This window comes from Plectropomus leopardus, chromosome 16 (assembly GCF_026936395.1).
Source record: "Plectropomus leopardus strain MGB_pleo_1.0 chromosome 16, ASM2693639v1, whole genome shotgun sequence".
In the NCBI taxonomy this organism is placed as follows: domain Eukaryota; kingdom Metazoa; phylum Chordata; class Actinopteri; order Perciformes; family Serranidae; genus Plectropomus; species Plectropomus leopardus.
The window spans coordinates 31,446,409-31,469,980 of record NC_142191.1 but is presented as its reverse complement, the minus strand read 5'-3'; the positions used below and the strand labels follow the sequence as shown (position 1 = coordinate 31,469,980).

The following is a 23,572-nucleotide window of genomic DNA, read 5'->3' as shown; positions in this document are numbered from 1 at the left end:
GGTCTAATAAATGTTGAATTTTCCTGCCAACATTTTCAGATATTTCTCTGCGTTTATTTTCTCCTCAGCTCTACCAACAGCACACGGGGTTAGAGAAACAGCAAGGGGAGTGCAATGAGTCCACAGGCTCACAGCTGGATTATAGGCTGGGAGGTAAGCAACACAAGAGATGTTGTTTGGTTCAGAGGTCAGAGCAACTCTCTCCTCTGAGCCTGTGTTTGCTGAGCTGAGCCTCCAAAAATCTACTTTCTGTGCAATCTGTAAATGTAAACATAATTTACATTGCTCACATGGCTTAGTATTTATATTGCTTAGTATTTTTGATTCTACACACTATGTGTGTATTTTACAACTCTGTGCACAATTATCCTGCGCAGCGATCAGTATGAATATACCCATATATCCATATCTCTCTCATATATATGTACAAGTGTATATACTGTAAATAGTCTTGTGTGTATAGCCCTGCCCTCTTAGTACTTTATATTTCATATTGTGTCATATGTTTATATTTTTAAATTCTGATAGGTGTATACACATTTTCTTTTTTTTAGCTTAATTTTATAAGCATCCTACTGTCACCTTCTCCTTCCTCTCTGTGCTGCTTGAGCTGCTGTGAAAAGTGAATTTCCCCCGTTGTGGGATCAATAAAGTTTTATCTTATCTTATCTTTTCTCTGACAAAATAAGGCTGGAACTAACGGTGGAGGCTTGGTTTATCAAAGATCCCTCTGACATGTTTTAAGACACATAAATACACTGCTTTAACTCTGGAATGGCTTTACCGTAGAAAAGTCCATTTTTAATGTACTGGAGGCAAGATTTCACTGCACAGCTGGGATAAGTACTACCAGGACCCTTACATTTCTACATATCCCAATAAAGTAAAATTTTTAGGCCTCAAGGCTGACACTGGCTGTTGCCAGAGGTATTGTTTTCAAATTGTCCATCCGTCCATCCCATTGTTGTGAACTCGATATCTAGAGAAATTCTTGATAATTTCTTCAAATTTGGCACCAGGGTTCACTTGGACTCAATGATGAACTGACCTGACTGGTGGTCAAACGTGAAGGTCATTATAGCCTCATGTCAGTCTCATTCTTATGAACGCAATATCTATAGAAGGCCTTGAAGGAATTTCCTCATATTTGGCACCAATGTCCACTTGGACTCAAAGCTGAATTGTTTGCATATGGTGGTCAAAGGTCAAGGACCTCACAAAACATGTTTTTGCCCCTACTTAAGAATTCATGTTAATTGTGACAGAATTTCACATAAATGTCTAATAAAATCAAATTTTGATAATTACATTTCATATCCAAAAGGTCAATGCAAAACTGTGACAACTTCTGTCCACTATTCAGCATATCTCAGAGACAGAAGGACGAGGACTTTGTCCACTTTGTATTTATATATCTTCTGTGTGCCGGAATACAACTGCAAGGCGGTAAATACTACTTTTTGTCTAGATCTGGCTATAAAATGGCTCAAATTTAGGCATCATTGACTGGAGAGGTTTCAAAGGATATTTGGATATTTCTGGAATTTTAGAGACATTTCTTGAATTTTAGGACATTTCTATGATTTTAGGATTTTCTCCTAAAAACCACTGTCATCTCCACAGTCTTGAGCAGGTTCAGCGGATGTAGTGTAGTCCCATGCTGACTGCGTCATCCACCGATCTGTTTGCCAGATCTGTAACCACATTTAAGAAATATGACAAATAAATCTACCTTGTACCTTTTTAAGGTCGTCTGCCAGTCTGCGGTTTCCCACAGGTAGATGGAGTGGTCTCCTGTAGGTGGTGACGTCCTGCAGCCCTCTCCAAACTGATGCAGGCTCGTTGGCTGAGAAGCTGTTAAGTAGCTTCACTCTTAACGCCTTTGTCAGATTGTGTCTGGACAGTTTTGTCCAGTTGTTTGTGAAGTTGTTTGCACGTGCTAGTTTACCTCAACATGTACACCTCTACAGAATGCATCACTCCACCAGATTTGTTTAAAACGCTTTTAAAAAAATTAATGATGTTTCATTTTCTACATCATCTTAAATGTCAAGACTAGACAAATATTACTCAATTCTGTCAGCAGCAGATGTGGCACATTCAGGGATTTTTTTGTACTACATCACAAAATTCACATACACATTTAATATAAATACATATTTTATTGGTTTTAACTGCAATCTGTCATTACAAAATAAACCATGAATAAAACGACTGTAGTAACAGCGACGGCTGCTGCACAATACATTCAACAGTTGCTTCTCATGTGTCAATGTTAACCTGTTAACCTCGAACGTACAGGAATACATTTTAGACTTTAATCTGCTCTCTGCTAGAAAAATATGAAGGCACAACATGTGGGAATCCTGGAATGTATTTAGAGGCACTTTCATGGGCTAAAGTGGTCAAAAATAACCTTTATGTCATCGTCACCATCGTGATGACTCAAAGTGCTAGGTAAGTCTGTGCGTGATACTGTGGGACAGGCATGCTTCCATCACCTTTCAAAACAAGAGCTTCAAATGCTTTAGTCACAGGCTTCAACTGATTCAGTGACTTCAAAAACCAAATCATGCCAGAAAAGGACTCTGAAGGACTGCTCCAGAGTCAGTTTACATTCTAGAGGAAGAAAGAAGTTAATGAAAGCTCAGCTTCTGGAAATGTCATATTTAGTGAGATGCAGGTGGGAGATGTAAACAGGGTTCAAACACACATTCTGTTCCAACATTTTAAAGTTTTAACACATTTTGAATTGAAATAAATTCAGTAAATCAAAATGAAACATCATTTTTGAATATTGCGCTCCGGGCTGGGCAATAATGTGTCAATGTGACACTAGATATCTTTGATTTAGGGTATTGTGTTGTCTTTTCCTGGTTTTAAAGGCTGGATTACAGTTAAGATGTCATTTTCTGAATTTATTACATTATATCCACATTACTGATGAATACATTTCGAAAATCTCATTGTTTAAATGTTTTGTGAAAGCACCAACTGTCACCCCTACAATATTACCACAATAGAGATTTTTGGTCCAAAATTTCGGAATATTTCATTGTCTACGCATCATTAAGCCCTAATTTGTGCTGTTTATTATTGTTTGTGTGTTATTCATGTAGCAGATTGTTATCGAGGGATATTGGTGTCTTTGAAGAAAGCAAATAAACCAACACTTCGATGCAATTTTTCAAACCCTTCAACCCTTTGAAACATAAGCAAACTGGCTTCAAAAACATGAGAAGACAGGAAGGAGCGACAAAAGAAGAAATTATCAAAAAAAAATGTAAAAAGTATAAGAAAATTACCAGAAAATAAGTATTAATAAAAGTAAAGAATTACTTGAAAATGTATTTTTAGAAAAGCACCAGTAAATTACCTGGAAAAAAATACTTAAAATCCTGTGACATAATTTTAAATATTTAATTGTGAGGTATAAACACTTTTCCATAGTTTTTTAAAAAATAATGTTCTAAATCTACACATTTCTTACAGTTTGTAGAACATTTCTTACCAAGTAGCTTGTTTCCTCTTCTCCCATGTTTATAAAAAAATTAAATCAGTTTGCTTAGGGCTTAAAGGTTTTAACACTTGGGAAAGGCATCTGAAAGTAGCACAAGGAAAGTGATGATGCTCCTGGTTTTAAAGGGTTAAAACGAAACCTATAGTCAATAAATGTGGATATTTATATACATTCACAGTTAATGTCACGCTTTAGACACACCGTGGGTGTAGAGAAAGAGACAAATCACTCAAGACACAGCAGCTATGATCTCCGGAGCTGCAACACCACACAGCTGCTTGCTGTGTATGTTGGTCATAAGAACCCTGTTAACCCTTCACCACCTGCACCCTGAGTGCATTCATACTTTGTCCACACCCCAAACAACCACATGCCACTAGCTTAGTAACCTGATTAGTTTGCAATTACTGCATTAAGCTTTTTTTTACCATTTGAACTTAATTATGGCAGCTGCAGAACCTCATCCCTCCACTGAAAAGACTGTCACGCACTGGGACATCGACTTCCTGTGCGCCTGTGCCTTCAGACTGCCACCTCCACCTGCAGTCCCACACGAGGGAGGAGCGGACAATAAATAAACTTTTGTGTTTTAAATTAAGATTTCAAAATAAATCAAGTGTTACAAAACATGTCATTGCAGTGTAATATATTAACTGTGGAAAAAAAAAATAACACAAACAGGTCTTCACAATCTTGCGATTAATACGGAAGATCATAATTTCACATAAAAGAAAAATATATATTCTATTGTTTCATTAACCAGATAAATACAAAATAAAAATGCTTAAGATCAGCAATAAATACATTTTGATAAATAAGCAGTGACAGCCAGAGCCCTTACTCATAAGGCTCTGGGAAAAAAACTAGACATAATAACAATAATAATATAATAATGAATATGGTGGAGTTAACAGGAGCGTGTTTGATTTGAGACAGCTGACTGAGACGTCACTTCAGACAGAGAATTGATCTGTGGGAGGCTGGACAGGCTCGACTGCTGGCCAACATGATCAAAATAATGCAGCACTGTTTGAACTCCAGAAATAAATATGGCAAATTAAAACGAGGAATCTGTCAACTGCTGTAAACGCTGTGTGCTGGCAGTCTGTTAAAGAGACAATTCACCCAAATCTAAAAAAATTAAAATTAAAAAAAAAAAACATTTTTCCTTGGGAAAATGTTGGCACAATTTAAAAAAAAAACTGTAGCCCCTACAGTGTAGTGTCCCTGTGACTCTGCTACTACTTTGTGCAAAAGGGAAAAATGTTGCTTTTTAATGTATTTAAACAAAAATCTTTAATGCTGTGAGCAGAACACCTCCTCTGTCTATGGACGAAGAACACTCCAAAAAGGGACAAACACAACCAAGACTATTGGCATGGCGACAGACTGAATCACTGTGACGCTGTAATAACAACAATAACAACAACAATCACTTGCTTGCTTGGTTTTTGTACTGTGTTGCTTCGACGTAGCATTGTTGTTAAACCAAATCTACCGGCACAGAAGCTAAATGAAGTACTGTTTTAGAGGGGGTTAATAACTTCATCAGAATAAGCTATATTTGGAATATTTTCTCTACTTCACCTTGCATGCTAATCAATCAAGGCACTGGTACACCAGCAACTTCCATGTTCTGCGATTTAAAATTGCTGTGTTAAAAAAAAAACACACATTACATGATGCTTACTGTTTTGTTGTTTTTAAATATGTACATTTGTTTATGCATTATGACGTAACACTATCTTGGACCAAATGGGGGCCTGAAACGCAGCTGCTGGACAGAACTATGTGTTAATTTGTGTTTTTTAATCTGGTGGAAGTATTTTTCAGACTTTCATAGGTCATGTGATGCTATGGCTATGTGCTTGTCAGCAGGAACTGGCTCCCTCATGATGCAGCAAGAGCTACAAGAGCTGTTATTGCATCAAATAACTTTTCAAAAGTTGAGTGGATCATCCGGAAGTTTGGAATCCATAATTCAACCTGTGAAATCGTGGACTATCACCTCCCAGAAAAGACTCATGACCTTTCCTTTTTATAAGTATTTTCCTTGATTTCTACCCAGAAGTTATTGTAATCAAACACTGTGATTCAGTCTATACAAGCATGCCACTAGAAGTAATAGTAATAGAGAGAATACGTTTTCTGGTAATTTGGGTGAAATGACCCTTAAACTCAATTTTCAACCTCAGAAATCTTTCAGATTTAAAGATTCAAACCCTTGATGCTTTAAGATTAAGTCTCTGGTGAGCAAATAGAGAATAACAACTGACCACCTGCTCAATACAAGGCACATAGCACCAGCTTGCCAGGCTGAGTGAAGGAAGGCTATCTGTCAGCGATCAAACACGGTCACCATGACACGCCAAAGGAACAGGCAACTGGGCATGATTACAAGTGAAAAAGAAAGAAGACTGTTGGCCTCAATTTAACAACAACGCACTTTTACCGTTTGCTTCCTTTTGTTCACGGTGCTGATCCTTTCCAAATTGAACACTGAGTTGTCACACGGAGGTGTCGAGGTTGTGGCACAGGCAATCATAATAATAATGCAACAGCACAGAGACACCCTGTGCTGAGCACGCGCACGCACGCACACGCGCGCACACACACAGACACACAGACACACACAGACACTCCTGCTGCCCAGAATACGTCTTATTAAACTACTTTCACATTCTTTCACTATGGCACCAGTGCAGGCTGAGGCTGAGAGGATTTAGTTCTGAAGAATGGAAGAGACTTGATCTGGATTTCTGAAGTGACTCGCTGGCTACAATAATCCACACAGGTGTCTGCGTCTCCTGTAAACAGGGCCGAAAGGAGGAGGAGGAGGAGGAGAAGGAGGGAGTTGGGAAGTTGAATGGTCACAATCTTCCTTTCTCCCTCCCTTGCTGTTCCTCCCATCTGAGCCCGGGGATGCAGACGTGTTAATCATCAGACACAGAGAGCCGGCTGAAGATAGGGAGGCGGCGGGAGGCGTCCAGGAGCGGGGACTCGGAGCCGCTCTGGCTGCCCGGGCTGCTCTGCTCGCCCTCCTGGTCAGACATAGAGTCGGGCGGGCTTGGGGAGCTCTCTAACATCGGTTGGAAAAGGCAAGGGGAAGGTGGGGCCGGACCCTCAGACACAGGCGGGGGCCCAGAGCTGGGGCTGAACAGGTTGGCGAGCTCCTGGTTGGAGTATGGAAACGGGTTGCTCTGCCACTCCGTCAGGTCCTCGGTAGAGAACATGGGTGGAGGGGTGACGGAGGTGGGGCTGTCTTGGCGCCCGCTGGAGCTGGGGAAGCCGGCGAAGCTGAAGCTGTGCTGCAGCCTTGGGCGCTCCATCTTGTTGAAGGATGAGAGGGGCGGGGGCCCTCGGCGCTCCTCTGCGTTGTGGATGAAGTGGCAGCGGGGGCCGTACGGACAGAAGCCAATGGTGTGGAAGGTCCGGCACAGCTCGGTCTTGTACTTGGGGTGGCGGCTCAGGCTGCGCAGCTCGTGCATGCCGTGGGCGAACTGGCACTTGTCACCATACTTACAGGTGCCGTTCTCCTCAAAGGGCCGGCACAGCTCCGTCTTGTAGCGGCTTGAGTTGACTTGGCCGCTTCCACATGCCTGACTGTTGGGCCACAGCCGATCCCCCAGCTCAGAGTAGGAGCGCTCGCGGAAATGGTTCTCCTTGTTGTTGCCGCAGCCGCTGCCCAGCAGCACTGAGGGATCCCTTTTAAGGCTGTTGACAAACTGGTTCTGACTGAAATTTGCGTTGGGGAGGCTGATTGAGTGACGGCGCTGAAATAGCCCTCCTGCAGAGGGGGCCCCCACTGCTTTCCTGTCCAACAGGGACCCAGTGGGAGTGCAGGGGGAGAGTTTGGCACTGGAGCATGGGACAGACGTCAGCGGAGGTCCACCAAGACTGTTGTTGTTGTTGCTGTAGTTAAACATCTTACTGTTCTGTGGAGAGAAGAGTCAAAAAGCAGTATTAGTTTTGAACTGGAACTGGCTCCAGATTAAAACAAAATGGGCCACTAAGAAACAGAATTGAATTAAAAGAAATTGAAAATTATTTCAAACATGAAAAAAAGGGAAAGAAAGAACACATAAACATACACAAACAGACAGACATTTCCAAAAAAGGAGTGGGAAGGAGTGCAAACTTATGAAATACCACCCTTCTCCATCAGTTATTGAAAAATAATTGACATGCTTCTATTTTTATATGGATTGAATGTTCCTAAACTATATAAAATATATTTAACTATTTATGAACTGCAAACTATATATAACTATGTGTAAACATATTAACAGTTATTTACAGATGAAGAGGAAGAGATAGAAAAAGGAAGTAATACTACAAAATAGTAAAAAAGAAATAATTATACAATAAACCCTGTAGACACCTGGTGACTCTCAGTCCCCTTCTTTGCCCATGTACCTCATGGAAAATCATATTTTCATCTTTTTAAACTGGTTTCTGTTTGAACATTGCTTCAACTCTATTTTTAAACTATTCCAAAATTTGACAGCACAGAATAAATTACAAAAGCTTTTCAGAAAACAAAATTCTTGCCTTAGAGATTTATTCTCTTACTTCCTGAAAGCTAATTAAAATAAAAGTAGCTACATATGACTCGTGTGTAGTGTGCAACATGACAGAGCACTTCCTGCAGCATGTTATAAAGATGCATTTTTAATATATCAAAGATGCTTTAGAATCAGCAAGTGCTTCGGCTTCAAACATAAATAAAGGTTAAACTGACGACCTCAGCTTGGACTGATAGAGAATATGTTTGTTTCTTTTTCACCTTTGAGCCAAAGTCAAATAACAAGTGACTGTTGAGAATTAAAGGGATATTTGTGATTTAAAGAGTTGAATTATTGTGTTTGTCCGACTAGAACTGGACTTAAAAAAACATGTAAACATGTTTGTCAGCACCGGCCTCCCTCGGTGGTTAGGGATAGGGACTGTTCGTTACTTATTAGGGGAGAAGGGGTGCTGTGAAATGAGTCAACCATTTAAAAAAATTTAAGCACTAAGGAGGGATTTTTAATTTTGGGACATACAACTTGAAAAAGTAGTATTTTATATATATTTTCAAATAAAACTTCACACCCCTGTCCTCCGATAAATAAAGTACAGTCCCGGCACCGGCACGGAAGTTTAGCAATGTCCCGCTGCAGCCAGGGCTGCAGCAAAACATATTTTAGCCACCTAAAAATAAATAAATAAATAAATAAATAAATAAGTCAAAATCAGATTCATCGTTTATTATATTTGAATATTTTCTCCTCTTCAACAACAGCTGATGGAGGCAGCTGTAGCCGTTCAGCGGAGTCTGTGATGCATTCTTTATCAGAAACTGTTTATATAATATAGGTTTACTGCAACTAGCTAAAAGGGGGCATATCTTGATGGAGTCTGACATTCTTACGTCAATAAATCAGTTCTTCCCCGGTGATTGTATACTGGGACAAGGACATCAGTCAAATTAAATGGCCTAATGGAGCTATTACCATAGCGCCACTAAATTACGCGTATAAACGTAGTGATAACACTTTACTGTCTGTTTACATGGAAATTTGTCTTGCATTTCAAGCTCATCAATCCAAACAAACATTAGAATTCTGAATTATATTCTGAATTCTTACTCAAAATCATAAGCTGTAATTTAATAATGTAATTGATCAGCAGAATCTGAAAGTCTAAATGACAATCAAAGCCTGATTACAAGACTCTGAATGTAACTCACTCTTCAGTTCCCTTGATGAGAGTACAGGACAAGGTCCAAATGAATTGTGTCAGTCTTGTAGTTTAAGACTGAACAAATCACTTGATATTATTATAACTTGTCATAAAGGTATCTGTAGCTGTCTTTAAAAACAGAGGTTGAAAAAAACAATGCCCTGAAGCCACAACAGTGCATATTTCATTCTATGTTTACTGTATGTGTTGTGTAAGTGACAATTTTTGTAAAACAGACAGACAAGCAAAAATCTGCAAAGCATGTCAGCTACCCAAATTGGGTCAACCTTATGGTCTGTTGTAATAATAATGTGCCTAACATTATTCCTATGCAGCTCTTTAACGGTTCACATTTCATTGACTGACATACAGACAGACTAAAGATCAGGCAGCAGCTATGAATGTCAAGCTAATGGCCTCTATAGTAAATAACAGCAGTTTAGTAAATGCATGTGAGTTAAAATCGTGCCGATTGCGCAGGTGGACATGAAAACAGCTCATACGTTTCCTCACATGCAGCTAACGTGGCTGACGTGTTAAATATCTGTTGCAATTTAGTGACCTAACGTAAATGCTTTATAGCCGCGATGACACAATGACGTTTAACTGGTTAACTAGATGGCAAAGAAGTTAAGCTAACAAATAACTCTGGTTAATGGCTAACGTTACGTGCTGCTGTTAACAACTACACACAAGGGCGCGCGCACGCACACACACGCACACACACACACACACACAGTCACACTCACACACAAACTGGCTGGGCTTTCACTTTTAATGTTAACTTTTTTGTGTCAATAAAAGTTTACATTAAACACTGGCTACCTGTTAGTCAGTGTGCGTTACAGTGTTATTACCTTACAACCAACTCCATGCTACTTCGCGCCGACAAAGTTAGCGAAAAACTTATTTCTAAACGACATAAGTGCAAAGTTAACTAATTAAAACAAAAAAGAATGATGTTTAACGTTGACGAGACAGATATGTATGTCCCGTAACTAGTCAACAATCATGTTAGTGATGCCAGTTTCTGCCCTCAAAGCTAACATCTAACTTACCAAAAGTAGCTAGGCTAATGTTAGCATGTTTTCAACAGAAAATAAAAACTTAGTCGGCGTTTCCGCACAGAAACGCGTCGTGTACCTTGTTGGACGCTTCTCTGTACTCGAAGAAAGGTGAAATAATAGTCGCTGTCATGTTTGGTGGTGAAGAATGGCAATAAGAGCCAGTGGTTGGGTATGGAAGTCCAGGTTATGTGGTTTTCCGCCCCGTGGAGAGCCCCCTCTGCCGTGCTGCGGAGCTGCGCACTTCTTTTTCAGCAGGCGGTGGCCATGGCTGCTCGAGGGGCGGGCTTCCGGCTGACACGCCGCCGCAGACCGTGGACCTGGAGGGACAGAGACAGAGAGGACACAGAGGACAGCGCCTCTGCTGGACAAACACGTAAAATAAATATAAACTGTCTGTTTTTTATCATGGATGTATTATAAGGAAGTCTGTGACTAACCTTTTGAAAACTGAGCCACTTGACGTTATTTCTTTCATGGGTAAAATGCAATGAGCAATTTAACAAGAAGTGTCCAAAAATAAGCAAGAAATTAGCTAAAAATTACAAGAAAATTACTTGAAAATATGAGAAAAAGAAAGAAATATCAAAAAGCAAAACAAAACAGTAAGGTTTTTTTTCTGAAGCATTATTTTAAACACAGAAGATATATTTTCTGGACATGTTTTTCCTATGTGTTTTAGAATATCTATTAATCCCTGTCAGCTCATTTTTAGGCATTTTTTTTCCTCACCTTTTACTTTTTTTTCAAATTTTAAGGACATTTCTTGCTTAGTTGCTTGTGAAGGCAGCACAAGAAAACTGATGTGACTGATGTTAGAGGTAAAAGGAAAAAAAGAGAGGGAAAAACTACTTTAAAAGATATGTTTTTTTTCTCAAACATATTTTAAATATATAATTAGAAGATTTGTATTTTCTGGGTATTTTCCCTATCTTTCAAAAATGTATACTTATCACCCTTAGCTAATTTTCATACTATTTTCACCTTTCACATTTTTTTTGGTCTGACTCTGTGACTTCAGTCGACAGCGTAGTTAGTTTCAGAGGATGCCCATCACTGAAGCTAAATATGGACCTGTTTGCAGAATTGTGTTATTGTTGCATCAGTCTGCTTTTCATTTCCATGGAGCAGTAATCCAATTTCACCAAACTTTACTCACAGGGACTATTTTTATTATTTAAGCAACATGTCTCCTTTTACAGCCTCAAATCTGCCATGGCAATCTTCCCACCAACACGCTGTGCTCCATGAGATCCCAGAAACCTTGACATCCAATGCGGGGTGCCTGACTGTTGACATGGTGGTATTTTGCAACGCAAAGTACACTGCGGTTTATTTTTGAAAATCCTTGCCACCACAGCACAACTTCTTTTCCCCCTCTCGTGTTGTTTTTGTTCTGGGGGACTGAGGTCTGCAGGCTTTGATGGAGAAACAGAGAGCGCAGCAGGGAGGGAGCAGACTGGTTATGTGTTTGTATAGCAGATATCTAATTTATTTTGCTTCATGCATTATGGTATGTGGTTACACCAGAGGCCCACAATGAGATTGGAGTGCTGCACTCTGATCTGTGACTGGGTTTGTTCACTGAGTCAGGTGTGCTTACTTATCTTGGTCTCTGTTTTAGGAAGCATGTTTTTTTTGCCAGGAGTTAACCAAAATACAGGAAAGAGGCTTCTACAATATTATGCAAGATTATTTTCTTTGTGTTGAATGGTAATAAACTACGAATATATGTTCACATTAGTTGATCAGTGCAGGCTAGATAAGGATTCTTAAAATACTTAGTGCCTTTACATGCAGTTCAGTCAAGCAATGGTTATAGCTTGATTAGGCCATTTCACTGGACTACTGTCCTTGTCCCAGTAAAACAAGCACCAGGGAGAATCCATATATTGACGGCAGTATGTCCAAGTTCGCCACGCTCGGGTCAAAGCCCAGCACTGAGCATGTGCACAATGGCTAGGCCAAAAAAAATTCTTTTTTGAAAATTAGTATGGTTTTTTTTTCCTTGCCTTTCTTTCTGTAACATAATTTTAATTGTATATTTAAGAGAATTGTAAATGTAGTTTTCTGGTCATTTTTTCTGTCATTTTAATTATTTCATTGGCAACTTTTACTTTTTTTTCAGTTTGCATGATTTTTCTTGCCAGATTGCTCGTTATGTTTTTCTTGTGTTTGTTTTTCTTGAAAGAATTCAAACCAAATTTCTCAGGTTTCAGATATTAAAATGCTTGTGAAAGGCGTCTAATGCAGCACAAGTTAACTGATGACGGTCCCGGTGTTAAAGAGTTAAAGAGGAACTAAATGTCTCCAACATCGTGCTCATTGTGCATTTTTTTTTTCAACTGTAGGGCAAATCTGATACAAAACTCTAAAAGTAAAAAAAAAAAAAGGCAACTCGAGGAGGTCTGAGGACAGCTGAGGTCAGTGGAGCAAATTCTGCTCGCAACAGGATGCTGACTGGGAAAAAAAATATGAACCAATGGTGTCGTATCTTAAACAAATAAAGGAAACGCTACATTCCAAGGTCAGACAGAAAAAACAAACAAAAAAAAACAGTCCTATCTGATCGCAGAAATCAGATAAACATGATGTCATTCAAGTCAGGAAATATGAGGAACTAGGCCAAGAGTGACATCACTGCTGACCTGCTGGTTTCCCTTCAAAAAGGCAGGACAGGCGAGCTGTCATGTTTAAGTGACATGAGGAAAGAAGTATTTGTGACTGACCTTTTGTGTGATCTTCAGGTATATTAGCTTTCACTAGCTCTATATGTACCTTAGCTGAGTGCATACATATATCCATCCATCCATCCATTTTCTTCCGCTTATCCGGAGTCGGGTCACGGGGGCAGCAGGAAGCCCAGACTTCCTTCTCCCCGGCCACTTCATCCAGCTCTTCCCGGGGGATCCCGAGGCGTTCCCAGGCCATCTGAGAGACATAGTCTCTCCAGCGTGTCCTGGGTCCTCACCAGGACACGTGGAACACCTAACCAGGGAGGCGTCAGGGAGGCATCTGAGTTAGATGCCTGAGCCACCTCATCTGGCTCCTCTCAACACAGAGGAGCAGCGGCTCTACTGATGACCGCAGAGGAGGAACTTGCAGTATTTGCCCCCATATTTATTTTATATCTTATAATCCTAATGTCCTAGGAATGTGCCAAAATCCTAAAAATGTTCTTGAATCCTAGAAATGTCCTAAAATCATAGAAACATCTAAAAATCCTACGAAGCTCCTAAAATCTAAAAAGTGTCTTGAAATCCCATAAATCTCCCAAAATGATAGAAATGTCTTGAAATCATAGAAATGTGCTAAAAAAATCCTAAACATGTCCTAAAGAGGACCATTGTTGTCCAAAACTATTAAAACACACCAATACACTCGATGACATGTTCCTCTATTGCCATGAACACAGAGAGAGAGAGACAGTGACTCTTGTGCATTCGGCACAGTGTCACAGTGTTAACCTCTCACACAGTTAAACTCTGTTCATAGAGTTCACATAAACACATCCTGCGAGCTGTCTCACTGTTATTGGTGGCTTTCCTGTTCATGCCATTTTACATCTTTCTAGGAGGGAGAGGAGGTTTTTCTTCTTCTTTTCTTTATATTAAGGGGCATATACAGAAACATATAAGGAGTACCAGGCCAACCAGACCAGTAAATCCACCTTTTTCTTTATCTTTTTTAAAAATTTAATTTCCTCAAAAAAAATAACATATACAAACAAAGTTTCAAAAATACACAACCCGCATAAAAAAAAAAAAAAAAACAGTACATAAAGCCAGACTGAACAGATGAATTCAACAAACATTAAAAAAGTAAATGCATTGTTTTCAACCAGTTACACAGCATAAAAATCAGTGGGTCTACTCCATAGAAAATCACTGCAAAACACCACTCAACACTTTAAAAGTTCACATTCAATAGATTTTTTGGGGTGTTGGGTTTCTGTGTGTGTGTGTGTGTGTGTGTGTGTGTGTGTGTGTGTGTGTGTGTGTGTGTGCGTGCGTGTGTGTGTGTGTGTGTCCACATATTACAAAAGTCCCCTCTCTATCTTCTGTCTTTTTAGGTCCACTGCCACTGCAATCATTGTAGGTGAAGCAGCAACATCTAGTGTTCAAATTAAGGAGTGCATGGCAGAGCTTTCTATTAGTAGTTGATCAGATGACAGTGACGTTATGTTCAAACTAAGTTGTGCAATATACATACAGTGCAATTTATTAGACATATGCTCAAGTCATTTTCTACTTTATTTAAAAAAAATCCACAGTGGGCCATATAATAAACAGGCAGTGGGATGCAGTTGGCCAGTCAGTATAAGTGTCATCTGCATGATTGTGGAATTTAACATTATACCTATGTTAGATTATTTGACCCAAAGGAAGGATATAAACAGAAAAAAGAAAGGGACCAAGATTTGATCTCTGGGGAGAGAGAGTTTCTTTGGATGAGGAATGTTCTCCCACTACAACAGAGAAAGATAAGTTGAAGGTGAAGATTCTCGCAGCATTTTTAGTTCTGAACTGAGGAACTTCTTCAGTTCTGGACTGAGGAAGTGGCACAGTTGGAGGTGAAATATCTCCAAGAAATTCAAGTCCAGTTGCCTACAATATCGCACTTAGAAGAAAGAAAGATTTTTCAGAGAGATAAGAGAGAAACCAGGCGAGAGTCCTTCATACAACATAGTTTTCAAGGTGGTTGATAAAGGCACTGAGACTATCCGTTTCAAATGCTGTACTGAGATCAAGCAGAATTAATCATGAACAAAAACAACCCAAACGGACATGTATGGTTCATGTATCAATTGTCCTTGTCTTTACTGACTTGGTCAATGTGTTTTTCTTCCTGAGCCTGCAGAGGCAACACTGGAATGCCTCCATACTGGCCACCCATGCCCCCACCCCAGGATGGGTTGGATGGGTGCTCCTGCGAGCGTAGCACATACTGCTGAGCTTTAAGCTCTTTCCTTCTTTCTCTCCTCTTGTTACAGAGCAGATAGATGATCTCTACAACATTGAGGAGCACCGAAATGCCAGACACTACAAGCATGAAGATTATGAAAATGGTTTTCTCGGTGGGACGAGAAATGTAACACTGGGCCCCAGTGTACCGGGCACAAGGTGGAGACATGGTGCAGTGGAAGAAGGGCACCATGAACACGGGGCCGAAGATGTAGAACTGGCCCACACTGAATGCCACCTCCAGGATGATCTTGAAGACCAGCTGAGTTATGTATGTGAAAAAGAGAATGCCTGTTATCTTCACCTTCCCTCTATCATCTGTATACTTCCGTTTCGTCAGCGCAGTTTCATCATTGTTGTTCTTCAGCTGCTCTATCATCCTCTTCTCTTTGTGGATGATGTGGATAGCATGGCCCAGGTAGACCAGGGTGGGTGTGGACACAAAGGTGATCTGCAGGACCCAGTAGTGAACATAGGAAATAGGGAACATCCAGTTGTAGCAGGCATGTTCACATCCAGGTTCCAGGGTGTCACAGTAGAACTCGGACACTTCATCTCCCCAGACGTTGTCCGCAGCGGCACCCAGGACAAAGATCCTAAACAGGAAGAGGACAGTCATCCAGATCTTCCCAACCACAGTGGAGTGAGACTGGACCTTGTCCAGCAGTGCGGACATATAAGACCAGTCACCCATGGCTGGAGGCTAATGTCTGAAGGAAAAGAGAAACACAAAGACATTAAACTTGTAGAAAAATAAATAAGAGTAGTACAGAGCTCTGTCTTTCATTTATCAGGGGATCTGCAATTCCTGCAAAAGTAAGAACTTGTTAAAGAGGTAAAGGAATAGTCATTGTTAGCATAAAATAAAAATATTACAATCAGAATCTAGTTCTGTGTGAAAGGAAAAAACAGAAACCAGTGAAACAGGTACAGTTTCTATCATTCAGTATCATCATACAGCTTCCTTTTTTGCCTGCATGGAGCCATAATTCCAAGGGCACTTATTCTCTAAACTTCTTGGTAACACTTTCTATGAAGAACACATTTATAATGTTTTATGGGGGCATTCATAGTGGATATAATGCTCTCAAAATGCCTTATGACTACACTCAAACAAACAATGCTTACTGATGCACAATATCAACAGTCAGAAAATATTACAGATTTTAATAATAATGAATTATAAGGTTCCAGTATCTTATGGATGCACTTGACTAGTAATACAGTAGAGGTTGACTGGTGGGGCTTACAATGCATTATAAATACATCCATGCACCAATACACACATTAACAATTAAACATCATAAGGACTCATAGTAAGTTATAACAGTACATGCAGTATCACGAGTTATTGTATGTGTCAAGTAAAGTGAGGTACATATTGCTTTGTTTATGATTATGTATGCTCCATCATGTTTACATTGTAGGTGTTAAGTAAAACGGAACACATTTTCATGCATTTCTAAGAATCTATGCTGCATCATAAGTCATACCTACCAGAATACTTTTAAAATACATATAAAACACTGAAAAAGGTCAAAAGTCAGATTCTTTCTGACATCTTAAGACAATTTGGCAGAGGTAAGAATTAGACTATATATATATATATATATATATATATATATATATATATATATATATATATATATATATATATATATATATATATATATATATATATATATATATATATATATATATATATATATAGGCTATTGCCTAATAAATGATCTACATACATAACTCAGAATTTTTTACGGAGTCAAGTTACTCAAAACTTGCTGCTAAAATATGCTTAGGTGGTAACTTGGAGACGCGACTGAAAAACATGTATCACCTTAAGTGTATTAATTCAAGTTTCTAGAAACATAACACAACACTCACCTGTCAGGCTTCAGATATCAGAAATGAATTTCCGTGAGACCATCACAAAAGAGCCAGAGTGCGGGCAACCAAATATCCACCGACCAGGATCAGACTTAAGTAGTGTCCATGGCCTGTGGGTTTGGTCCAAATGACTCAGACACGTACGCTTAAGACGTCAGCTCACAGCTTCTTGTTTCTTTGGTTAAACCCGTGGTGATTTTGATGAGTCTGAAGAAAATGGTTTCATCACGCTCTGTTCCTGTAAAGGAGGCCTAGTTGACACTTAAAACCACATTTTTCTACTGTTACCTTACACTGTAAGTCATTTTGCGCCTTACCCCCCACTTTGCTGGACAAGCATGTCTCACACCTCCCACCCAGACTGTATACGTGCGTATTCACTTCATAGACACACTGTTTATGTGAAATTTTGATGAGCCAAAATGTGTATTAGGCAAAAAAGGGTGGATATGCAATTGCAACACACTGCTGAGCATTACTATAGGCAGAGGTTACAGCACATAACACACTGTTACGATGAATAGCAGCAGACCAATGATAGTTATCAAAGGAAAGTATTCTGAGGTCAAAGAGCATACTGTTTCACAATTACTATCTGGAGATTGGAGGTATCTTTATATCTGAGTATAATAAATCATGTAAAAGATGTTAATTCTGCTCAAAATGTTAACATCGCATTCCAAATATACACTGCGGTACGGAAGCCAAAAACGGTCATGCTTCCAATTATATTTATTTATGCCATTATCTCATAATAACAAGAGGATTTTCATTATCTCGAGAAAACGAGCTTTGTTATCTTGAGATAATAAGATATTCAACCTGTAATCACAAGAAATCAAAAGGTTGTTTTTTAAAAAGATCACATTTGGGGTTTTTAGGCCCCGAAAATGCTGTCTGATCAAGGAGTACCCATTATTGATATTATTGATCGAATTATATCATCTGTAAAAATAGATGGGTAATGAAGTGGTAATGCAATGTCCTCTCACACAAGGGTACACTCCATTACCATTTCTTTACCATCACCATCTGATTCAGTAAATAATATCAATTATTGGTACTCTTTGATTTATCATTTTCAGAGTAAATTTATTGCTACAGCTGTCAAGACACCATCTATGCATTCGGCATGTTACTCCTGATCTCTCCTCCTGATAAACATTATAAGTCTTATATGATGACACAATCATTTTCCAACTATCTCTTTATCTCAAGATAACAAAGCTAGTTTTCTCAAGATAACAAAATAAAACAACTGTATCTTTCTCATTTTAACAGATCGCTTATTTGTTATCACGGAACATATCCTCATGGAGTGGTTTGTATGCTATCCTATGAAAATGCACATACATTTATTATGATATCTTGGGGACCTACAAATGACGCTACATCCTTCATGCAAAGTTACATCATAAACATAGAATTACACAGGTTAGGTTTAGGCAATGAAAGTTACTTTGGATAGATTTAGTGAAAGAAACATAATGAGGATGTACTTTAAAATATCTCAAAGTTTGCATGTTCCTAACACCAGTCCCCAGGGGAAAGTCCGCTATTTCGTGACTCATCCTCCACCCCAAATTGCTTTCTAACAGACCACTTGGGACCGCTTCCTTTTTTTTTTAAAACACCCTTCAGCACATTTCTCATGAGAATGCAGCTTTTTAAAATATGTGGGTTATGCAAAAAATTACTAGGTCATGATTACATGAAATATCCATTACTTTTTATAGGAAAACATGCTAACAGTTTATGAGCCTGTATAATGACATAACAAATCTTGTTTTGAGAAAAAAAAAACAGAAAACATGTTACCTTGAGATAAGAGAGCTCAATTTCTAGAGATAACTAAATAATTGTCTATTATAGTCATTCTCAGCCTCCGTACCTCGGATTAGTGGTCATATAAAATCTTTTTTTATCGGCCAGGTGCACATCCCCAATGCTCAGCAATACCCCCATGCCTCGTCACACAGACATTTATTTAAAGCTAATTTGCACGAAATTTAATGCATATGAAAGAAAAGGTAGCAGTGGGACCAGCCTACTGATTTTCATATGTTGTGTAACAGAAAACAACAAAAGGGGGTTTTGATACTGTTACAGATTAACTCTGGCATGTTCATCATTACGAGATACAAGTTTATTATTCACTGTGAGTCTTTGTTTTGTTTTGGGTTTTTTTTATTATCATTTTTTAATATTTTTTTTTAAATAATTTTAATAATAAGTTTTCTCAGTGTGTGTGTGGCATCTGCACTGGCATTATCAGCAAGTACCTGGAAATCAGTATCACCTCAGGAGTATGGAGTGCCTTTTGAGTCAATAAACAATAAATACAAACATTAAAAACATATCTATGAAATATGAGATAAATTCTAAAACAAACAAATGAGCCAGTAACTATTAGAGCATGTGGAGAAAAGTGGAAATATGACAAGAACATGTGAAAAGATTAGGTTAATATAAACAAATAAATATGTCACACTGTGCAGATGATGTGATAGTAGACTACAAAGGCTATTATAAAACAAGGAGATATGTAATGTTACTGGCATCAGCTAATCGCTATTTTCAACTTTTAGTCCCCGGGAAGGTAGTAAGAATGATTAAAATAGTAAGAAAAATTTGATTTTACAAGCATCGGCATATCAGACTTCAGCATATTGAGATCATTTAGCAACATATTCAGATTTTATGTTAAAAAAAAAAAAGCTATTATCTGATATGTTTATGAGAGTTTCTTAACAAAAACACATAATTGGTCGAGCTCTCTTCACGAAGTATTGATGTAACTAACTTAACATGAAATGGACAACTGTTTGCTTTATACTGTTATTAAGTAAATGTTGATTGCACAATGGAATAATGGAATAATGGAATGGAATAATGACATGATCAGCATGTAGACGGGTAGCTTTCACTATGCAGTCCTGTTGGTTTGGGTGTAATCTCCCTGGAAAATGAAGGCTCAATTTATGATACAAGGGAAATGCATCAGCCATTGAGCAACAAAAAACAGGAACAGGGTGGCACTTTTGTTTTCCATGGCAGCTATAATAGTGATCCCCAGTTACCAAAAAATAGCAGTGTAACGGTGATGGTTGAAATGACTGACGTAACCGTGGAGGTAGTTGCTTGGTCTGAGAAAAGTTGTCTTTGCAATAGAAATGCCAACAATAACACCACTTGGAAACACTAAAGCTTAAGTTTTCTGCTTCCATTGTTAAAACTAGCCTCTGATTTTATTCTCGGGATTGCATTTCAAAACAACTTGCCCAACTCTTTACAAAAAAACTTTAATTATATTAGCATAATCCATTGGAAAATCAAAAGGCCTGGAGCTTTTCAGGGCCCCAGGATTTCGTCAACTCCAGACTTGTCTATTGTTTTAGAACAGATTCAACTTCAACATGTTGCTCAATGGTTTCTGACATTTGTAAGGAGTGAGGTTTAATCATCCATATGAGAACAGCTGATTTGTAGTCAGTTATAGTTGTGGGTAGCTAAGCTGTCATGTGTCAACAACCGTTCATTTCAACACTGAGGGGGGTGTCAGAATCATGTTGTTGGGGAGTGTGGGCGGATCACTGACAATCTGATGATTCTGCAATGTCGGCCTAAATTATAAGAGGGAAGTGAGAGGATCCCAGTAACACTACGGGGACTGACTGGACGAGGCAGTGGTCGTTACCAAGGTAGGAATGGTTATTACTGTGTGAAAACCATTTTATTATATTTCACAGCCTTTGAGAATGGAAGTTTGATTAATGAACAATCTTGAATACTAACATGATGCTAAATCTTGTTTTAAAATGCTATCAACCTGAGAAATATGTCTATAACTGGAGTGTCCTGAAGTGGTGTATATATAAATGTGGTGACTACAGTCAGACAATACTAGCATTGGTGTCAGCCAATCATTGAATTATCAAAATCCGAATGAATGAATTGAGAATGATATATATACAGTGTATATATAATGTGTGTATATATATATATATATATATATATATATATATATATATATATATATATATATATATATATATATATATATATATATATATATATATATATTGACATCATGGAAAAATACATTTATAAACATATGCACATGATGAATCACATGTCAAAGTGTTGTATTCTGTATTTTTTTTCCTCTCCTATCTACAATAGTGGTATTGATTGTTTGATTTATTACAATCTGGCTCATTAGCAACAGTGAGGTTCTGTGTCTTCTGTTGTGTCTTGTGACCTATCTGATGGATTATTTTTAAAAAATCTGTCTAGCAATCTTGAATGTAGTTATTATTTTTTGTTTTTTGATTATTTTTGTAATCTCTTAGAACATTTGAAAAAGCTACACTTAATATCTACATGATAATAGTCTGAATGACAGGTGCATGTTCCAAACCTTTAAAATCACTGTTCAGCAATTAGCTCAGCAACTTTCATATGATAGTGTAGCCCTATAGCAACTGTGTGAATTTTACAACTTAAAATTGCATAAACCTGTTAATACATAAGTGAAGGTTGGTGCATTCTGTTCTCGTTTCAAACTCGTCAAACACCGCCACATTGCCAGTGATCTCAACATCAGATAGTGATGCCGAGACATTCTACTAATATGAAATCTGTTCTGTCTTTGGTCAACAGTGCATTCATTATAGCTTTCTCCGTCCTCTTTCTCATAGACTGTCATCATGGGGGATTGGTCCTTCCTGTCTCAATTGCTGGACAAGGTGCAGTCACACTCCACCATAACTGGGAAGGTATGGATGAGCGTCCTCTTCCTCTTCAGAATCTTCATCCTGGCTGCTGGCGTGGACCGAATATGGGGAGACGAACAAGCGAACATGAACTGTAACACCAAAAGCCCTGGATGCAAGAACGCCTGCTACGATCGCTCCTTCCCCATGTCTCACACTCGCTTCTGGGTCCTCCAGATCCTCATCGTCTCCACCCCGACGCTCATGTACCTGGGCCACGTCCTGCTGGTGATTCGCAGAGAAAACAAGCTGAGGAGACGCGTGGAGCAGAAACTTGGTAAAAATGGGATTCTCAAAGCTCCGAAGTACTCCGATGAACAGGGCAAAGTACAGCTCAAGGGCGTACTGTTGGCCAGCTACGTAATGCAACTGTTTTCCAAGATCCTTCTTGAGGTGGGATTCATCATAGGCCAGTACTACCTCTATGGCTTCATATTCATGCCTCTTAAGATTTCATATTCAGAATACCCTTGTCCATCTCCGGTAGACTGCTTCATCAGTCGCCCCACAGAGAAAAGCACCTTTATTATCTTTATGTTGGTGATGTCTGTCCTCTCTGTGCTCCTCAACATCGTAGAGATGTTCCACCTGATGGTCTCTAAGATGCTGGATAGGAAAAGGAGGGACAGTACTTCAGAGACGTACTCCCTCAGCAAAGTAACCAACAACTCAGCTGAGGGAGTCACATATTGCTGAAGGATGGTGGAGCCTGCCTGCTTCCTCGCTTCTCACCTTGCCTCAAGGTTGTTAGGCATATTGAGTGAGGTCACATCCAGTTTTGTATTACATGTATTTCTATCACCAACAGTTATATGTTCTTTATTATAATTTTTACTTTAGGCTTTGCATAAATCAGGTCTGTGGCAAGTAGCAGGAAAGATTGTTATTGACCTTTGCTTTTGAATTGTACTCAAGTGACTAATGTAAACATGACAATATCTGATCCAAGAACTTGTGCTTGAGTGAAACTTCCACGCTTGGACTTAAAGCTTGGGAATCTATGAATGCAAGTAAAAAATAGAGATTATGTATTTTGAATGTGGATTGGATTAGGCTTGGGCGGTGTGTAATATTTCATATTTTCTTGAAATTTCACTGGGGTGTGTCCGGCACTAACTACGCCCACACCTCCCAGCCCACTGGCTGCCAGCTGTTTACAGTCCTGTAACTCCTCCCTTTAGTACCTGGTCCACCAGTAGAGACCATAGTTTAAAAAACAATGTCACAGTCATTTTGAAAAAGTACTACTAGCAAGCCATTGCATGTGTTAATTTGAACACTAGATAATTGATTACTTGTTAATAAAAACAATTACCTCAGTTAACAGTGACAAACCTTTTAAGACGTATGATGGAGAAAGAGCTTTTGTAATATATATATAACTGTCAAGTATTATTGGGTAGTCATTTTAAGAGAATTGCTTTTATGGCAAATGTTTTCTATGGTCTAGAGACACTGATTTTCATGCTTTGTAAATTGTTGAAAACTTTAGATTTACTTGTTGATGTGATAGGTTAAACATTGTTGTATTCATTTCTGTCTAGTTTTGTGTTTTTGCATGTAGGGTTGTGTATGTTTGTATATGGTTTTTTTTTATGTTTTTATCAAAATTAAAATAAAAAAAGAAAGAAAACTAGG

The 23,572-nt window shown here is 38.7% G+C and overlaps 3 protein-coding genes across 3 annotated transcripts; 1 reads left to right on the top strand and 2 right to left on the bottom strand.

The window, feature by feature from the left end:
* Positions 1-2,142: 2,142 nt before the first annotated feature.
* LOC121955621 (mRNA decay activator protein ZFP36L1-like) lies at positions 2,143-10,585 on the bottom strand. Its single transcript, XM_042503653.2, has 2 exons — positions 10,388-10,585; positions 2,143-7,455 (listed from the first exon to the last, which is right to left on the bottom strand). Exons 1-2 carry the CDS (start codon positions 10,439-10,441, stop codon positions 6,454-6,456), a joined length of 1,056 nt encoding a protein of 351 aa, XP_042359587.2. The 5' UTR covers positions 10,442-10,585; the 3' UTR covers positions 2,143-6,453.
* Positions 10,586-14,251: 3,666 nt separating this feature from the next.
* Positions 14,252-17,310, bottom strand: LOC121955374 (gap junction Cx32.2 protein-like). Its single transcript, XM_042503306.2, has 2 exons — positions 17,157-17,310; positions 14,252-15,982 (listed from the first exon to the last, which is right to left on the bottom strand). Exon 2 carries the CDS (start codon positions 15,964-15,966, stop codon positions 15,112-15,114), a length of 855 nt encoding a protein of 284 aa, XP_042359240.1. The 5' UTR covers positions 15,967-15,982; positions 17,157-17,310; the 3' UTR covers positions 14,252-15,111.
* A 3,490-nt stretch (positions 17,311-20,800) lies between these two features.
* Positions 20,801-23,572, top strand: LOC121955361 (gap junction Cx32.2 protein-like). The gene is made up of 2 exons (XM_042503282.2): positions 20,801-20,860; positions 21,860-23,572. Exon 2 carries the CDS (start codon positions 21,869-21,871, stop codon positions 22,628-22,630), a length of 762 nt encoding a protein of 253 aa, XP_042359216.1. The 5' UTR covers positions 20,801-20,860; positions 21,860-21,868; the 3' UTR covers positions 22,631-23,572.

Coding starts and splice junctions, on each gene's coding strand:
- LOC121955621 (XM_042503653.2), bottom strand. CDS start 10,441: ATGACAGCGACTATTATTTCACCTTTCTTCGAGTACAGAGAAGCGTCC. Junction 7,456..10,387: donor ACAGAGAAGCGTCCAACAAG/GTACACGACGCG, acceptor TTCTCTCCACAG/AACAGTAAGATGTTTAACTA.
- LOC121955374 (XM_042503306.2), bottom strand. CDS start 15,966: ATGGGTGACTGGTCTTATATGTCCGCACTGCTGGACAAGGTCCAGTCT.
- LOC121955361 (XM_042503282.2), top strand. CDS start 21,869: ATGGGGGATTGGTCCTTCCTGTCTCAATTGCTGGACAAGGTGCAGTCA.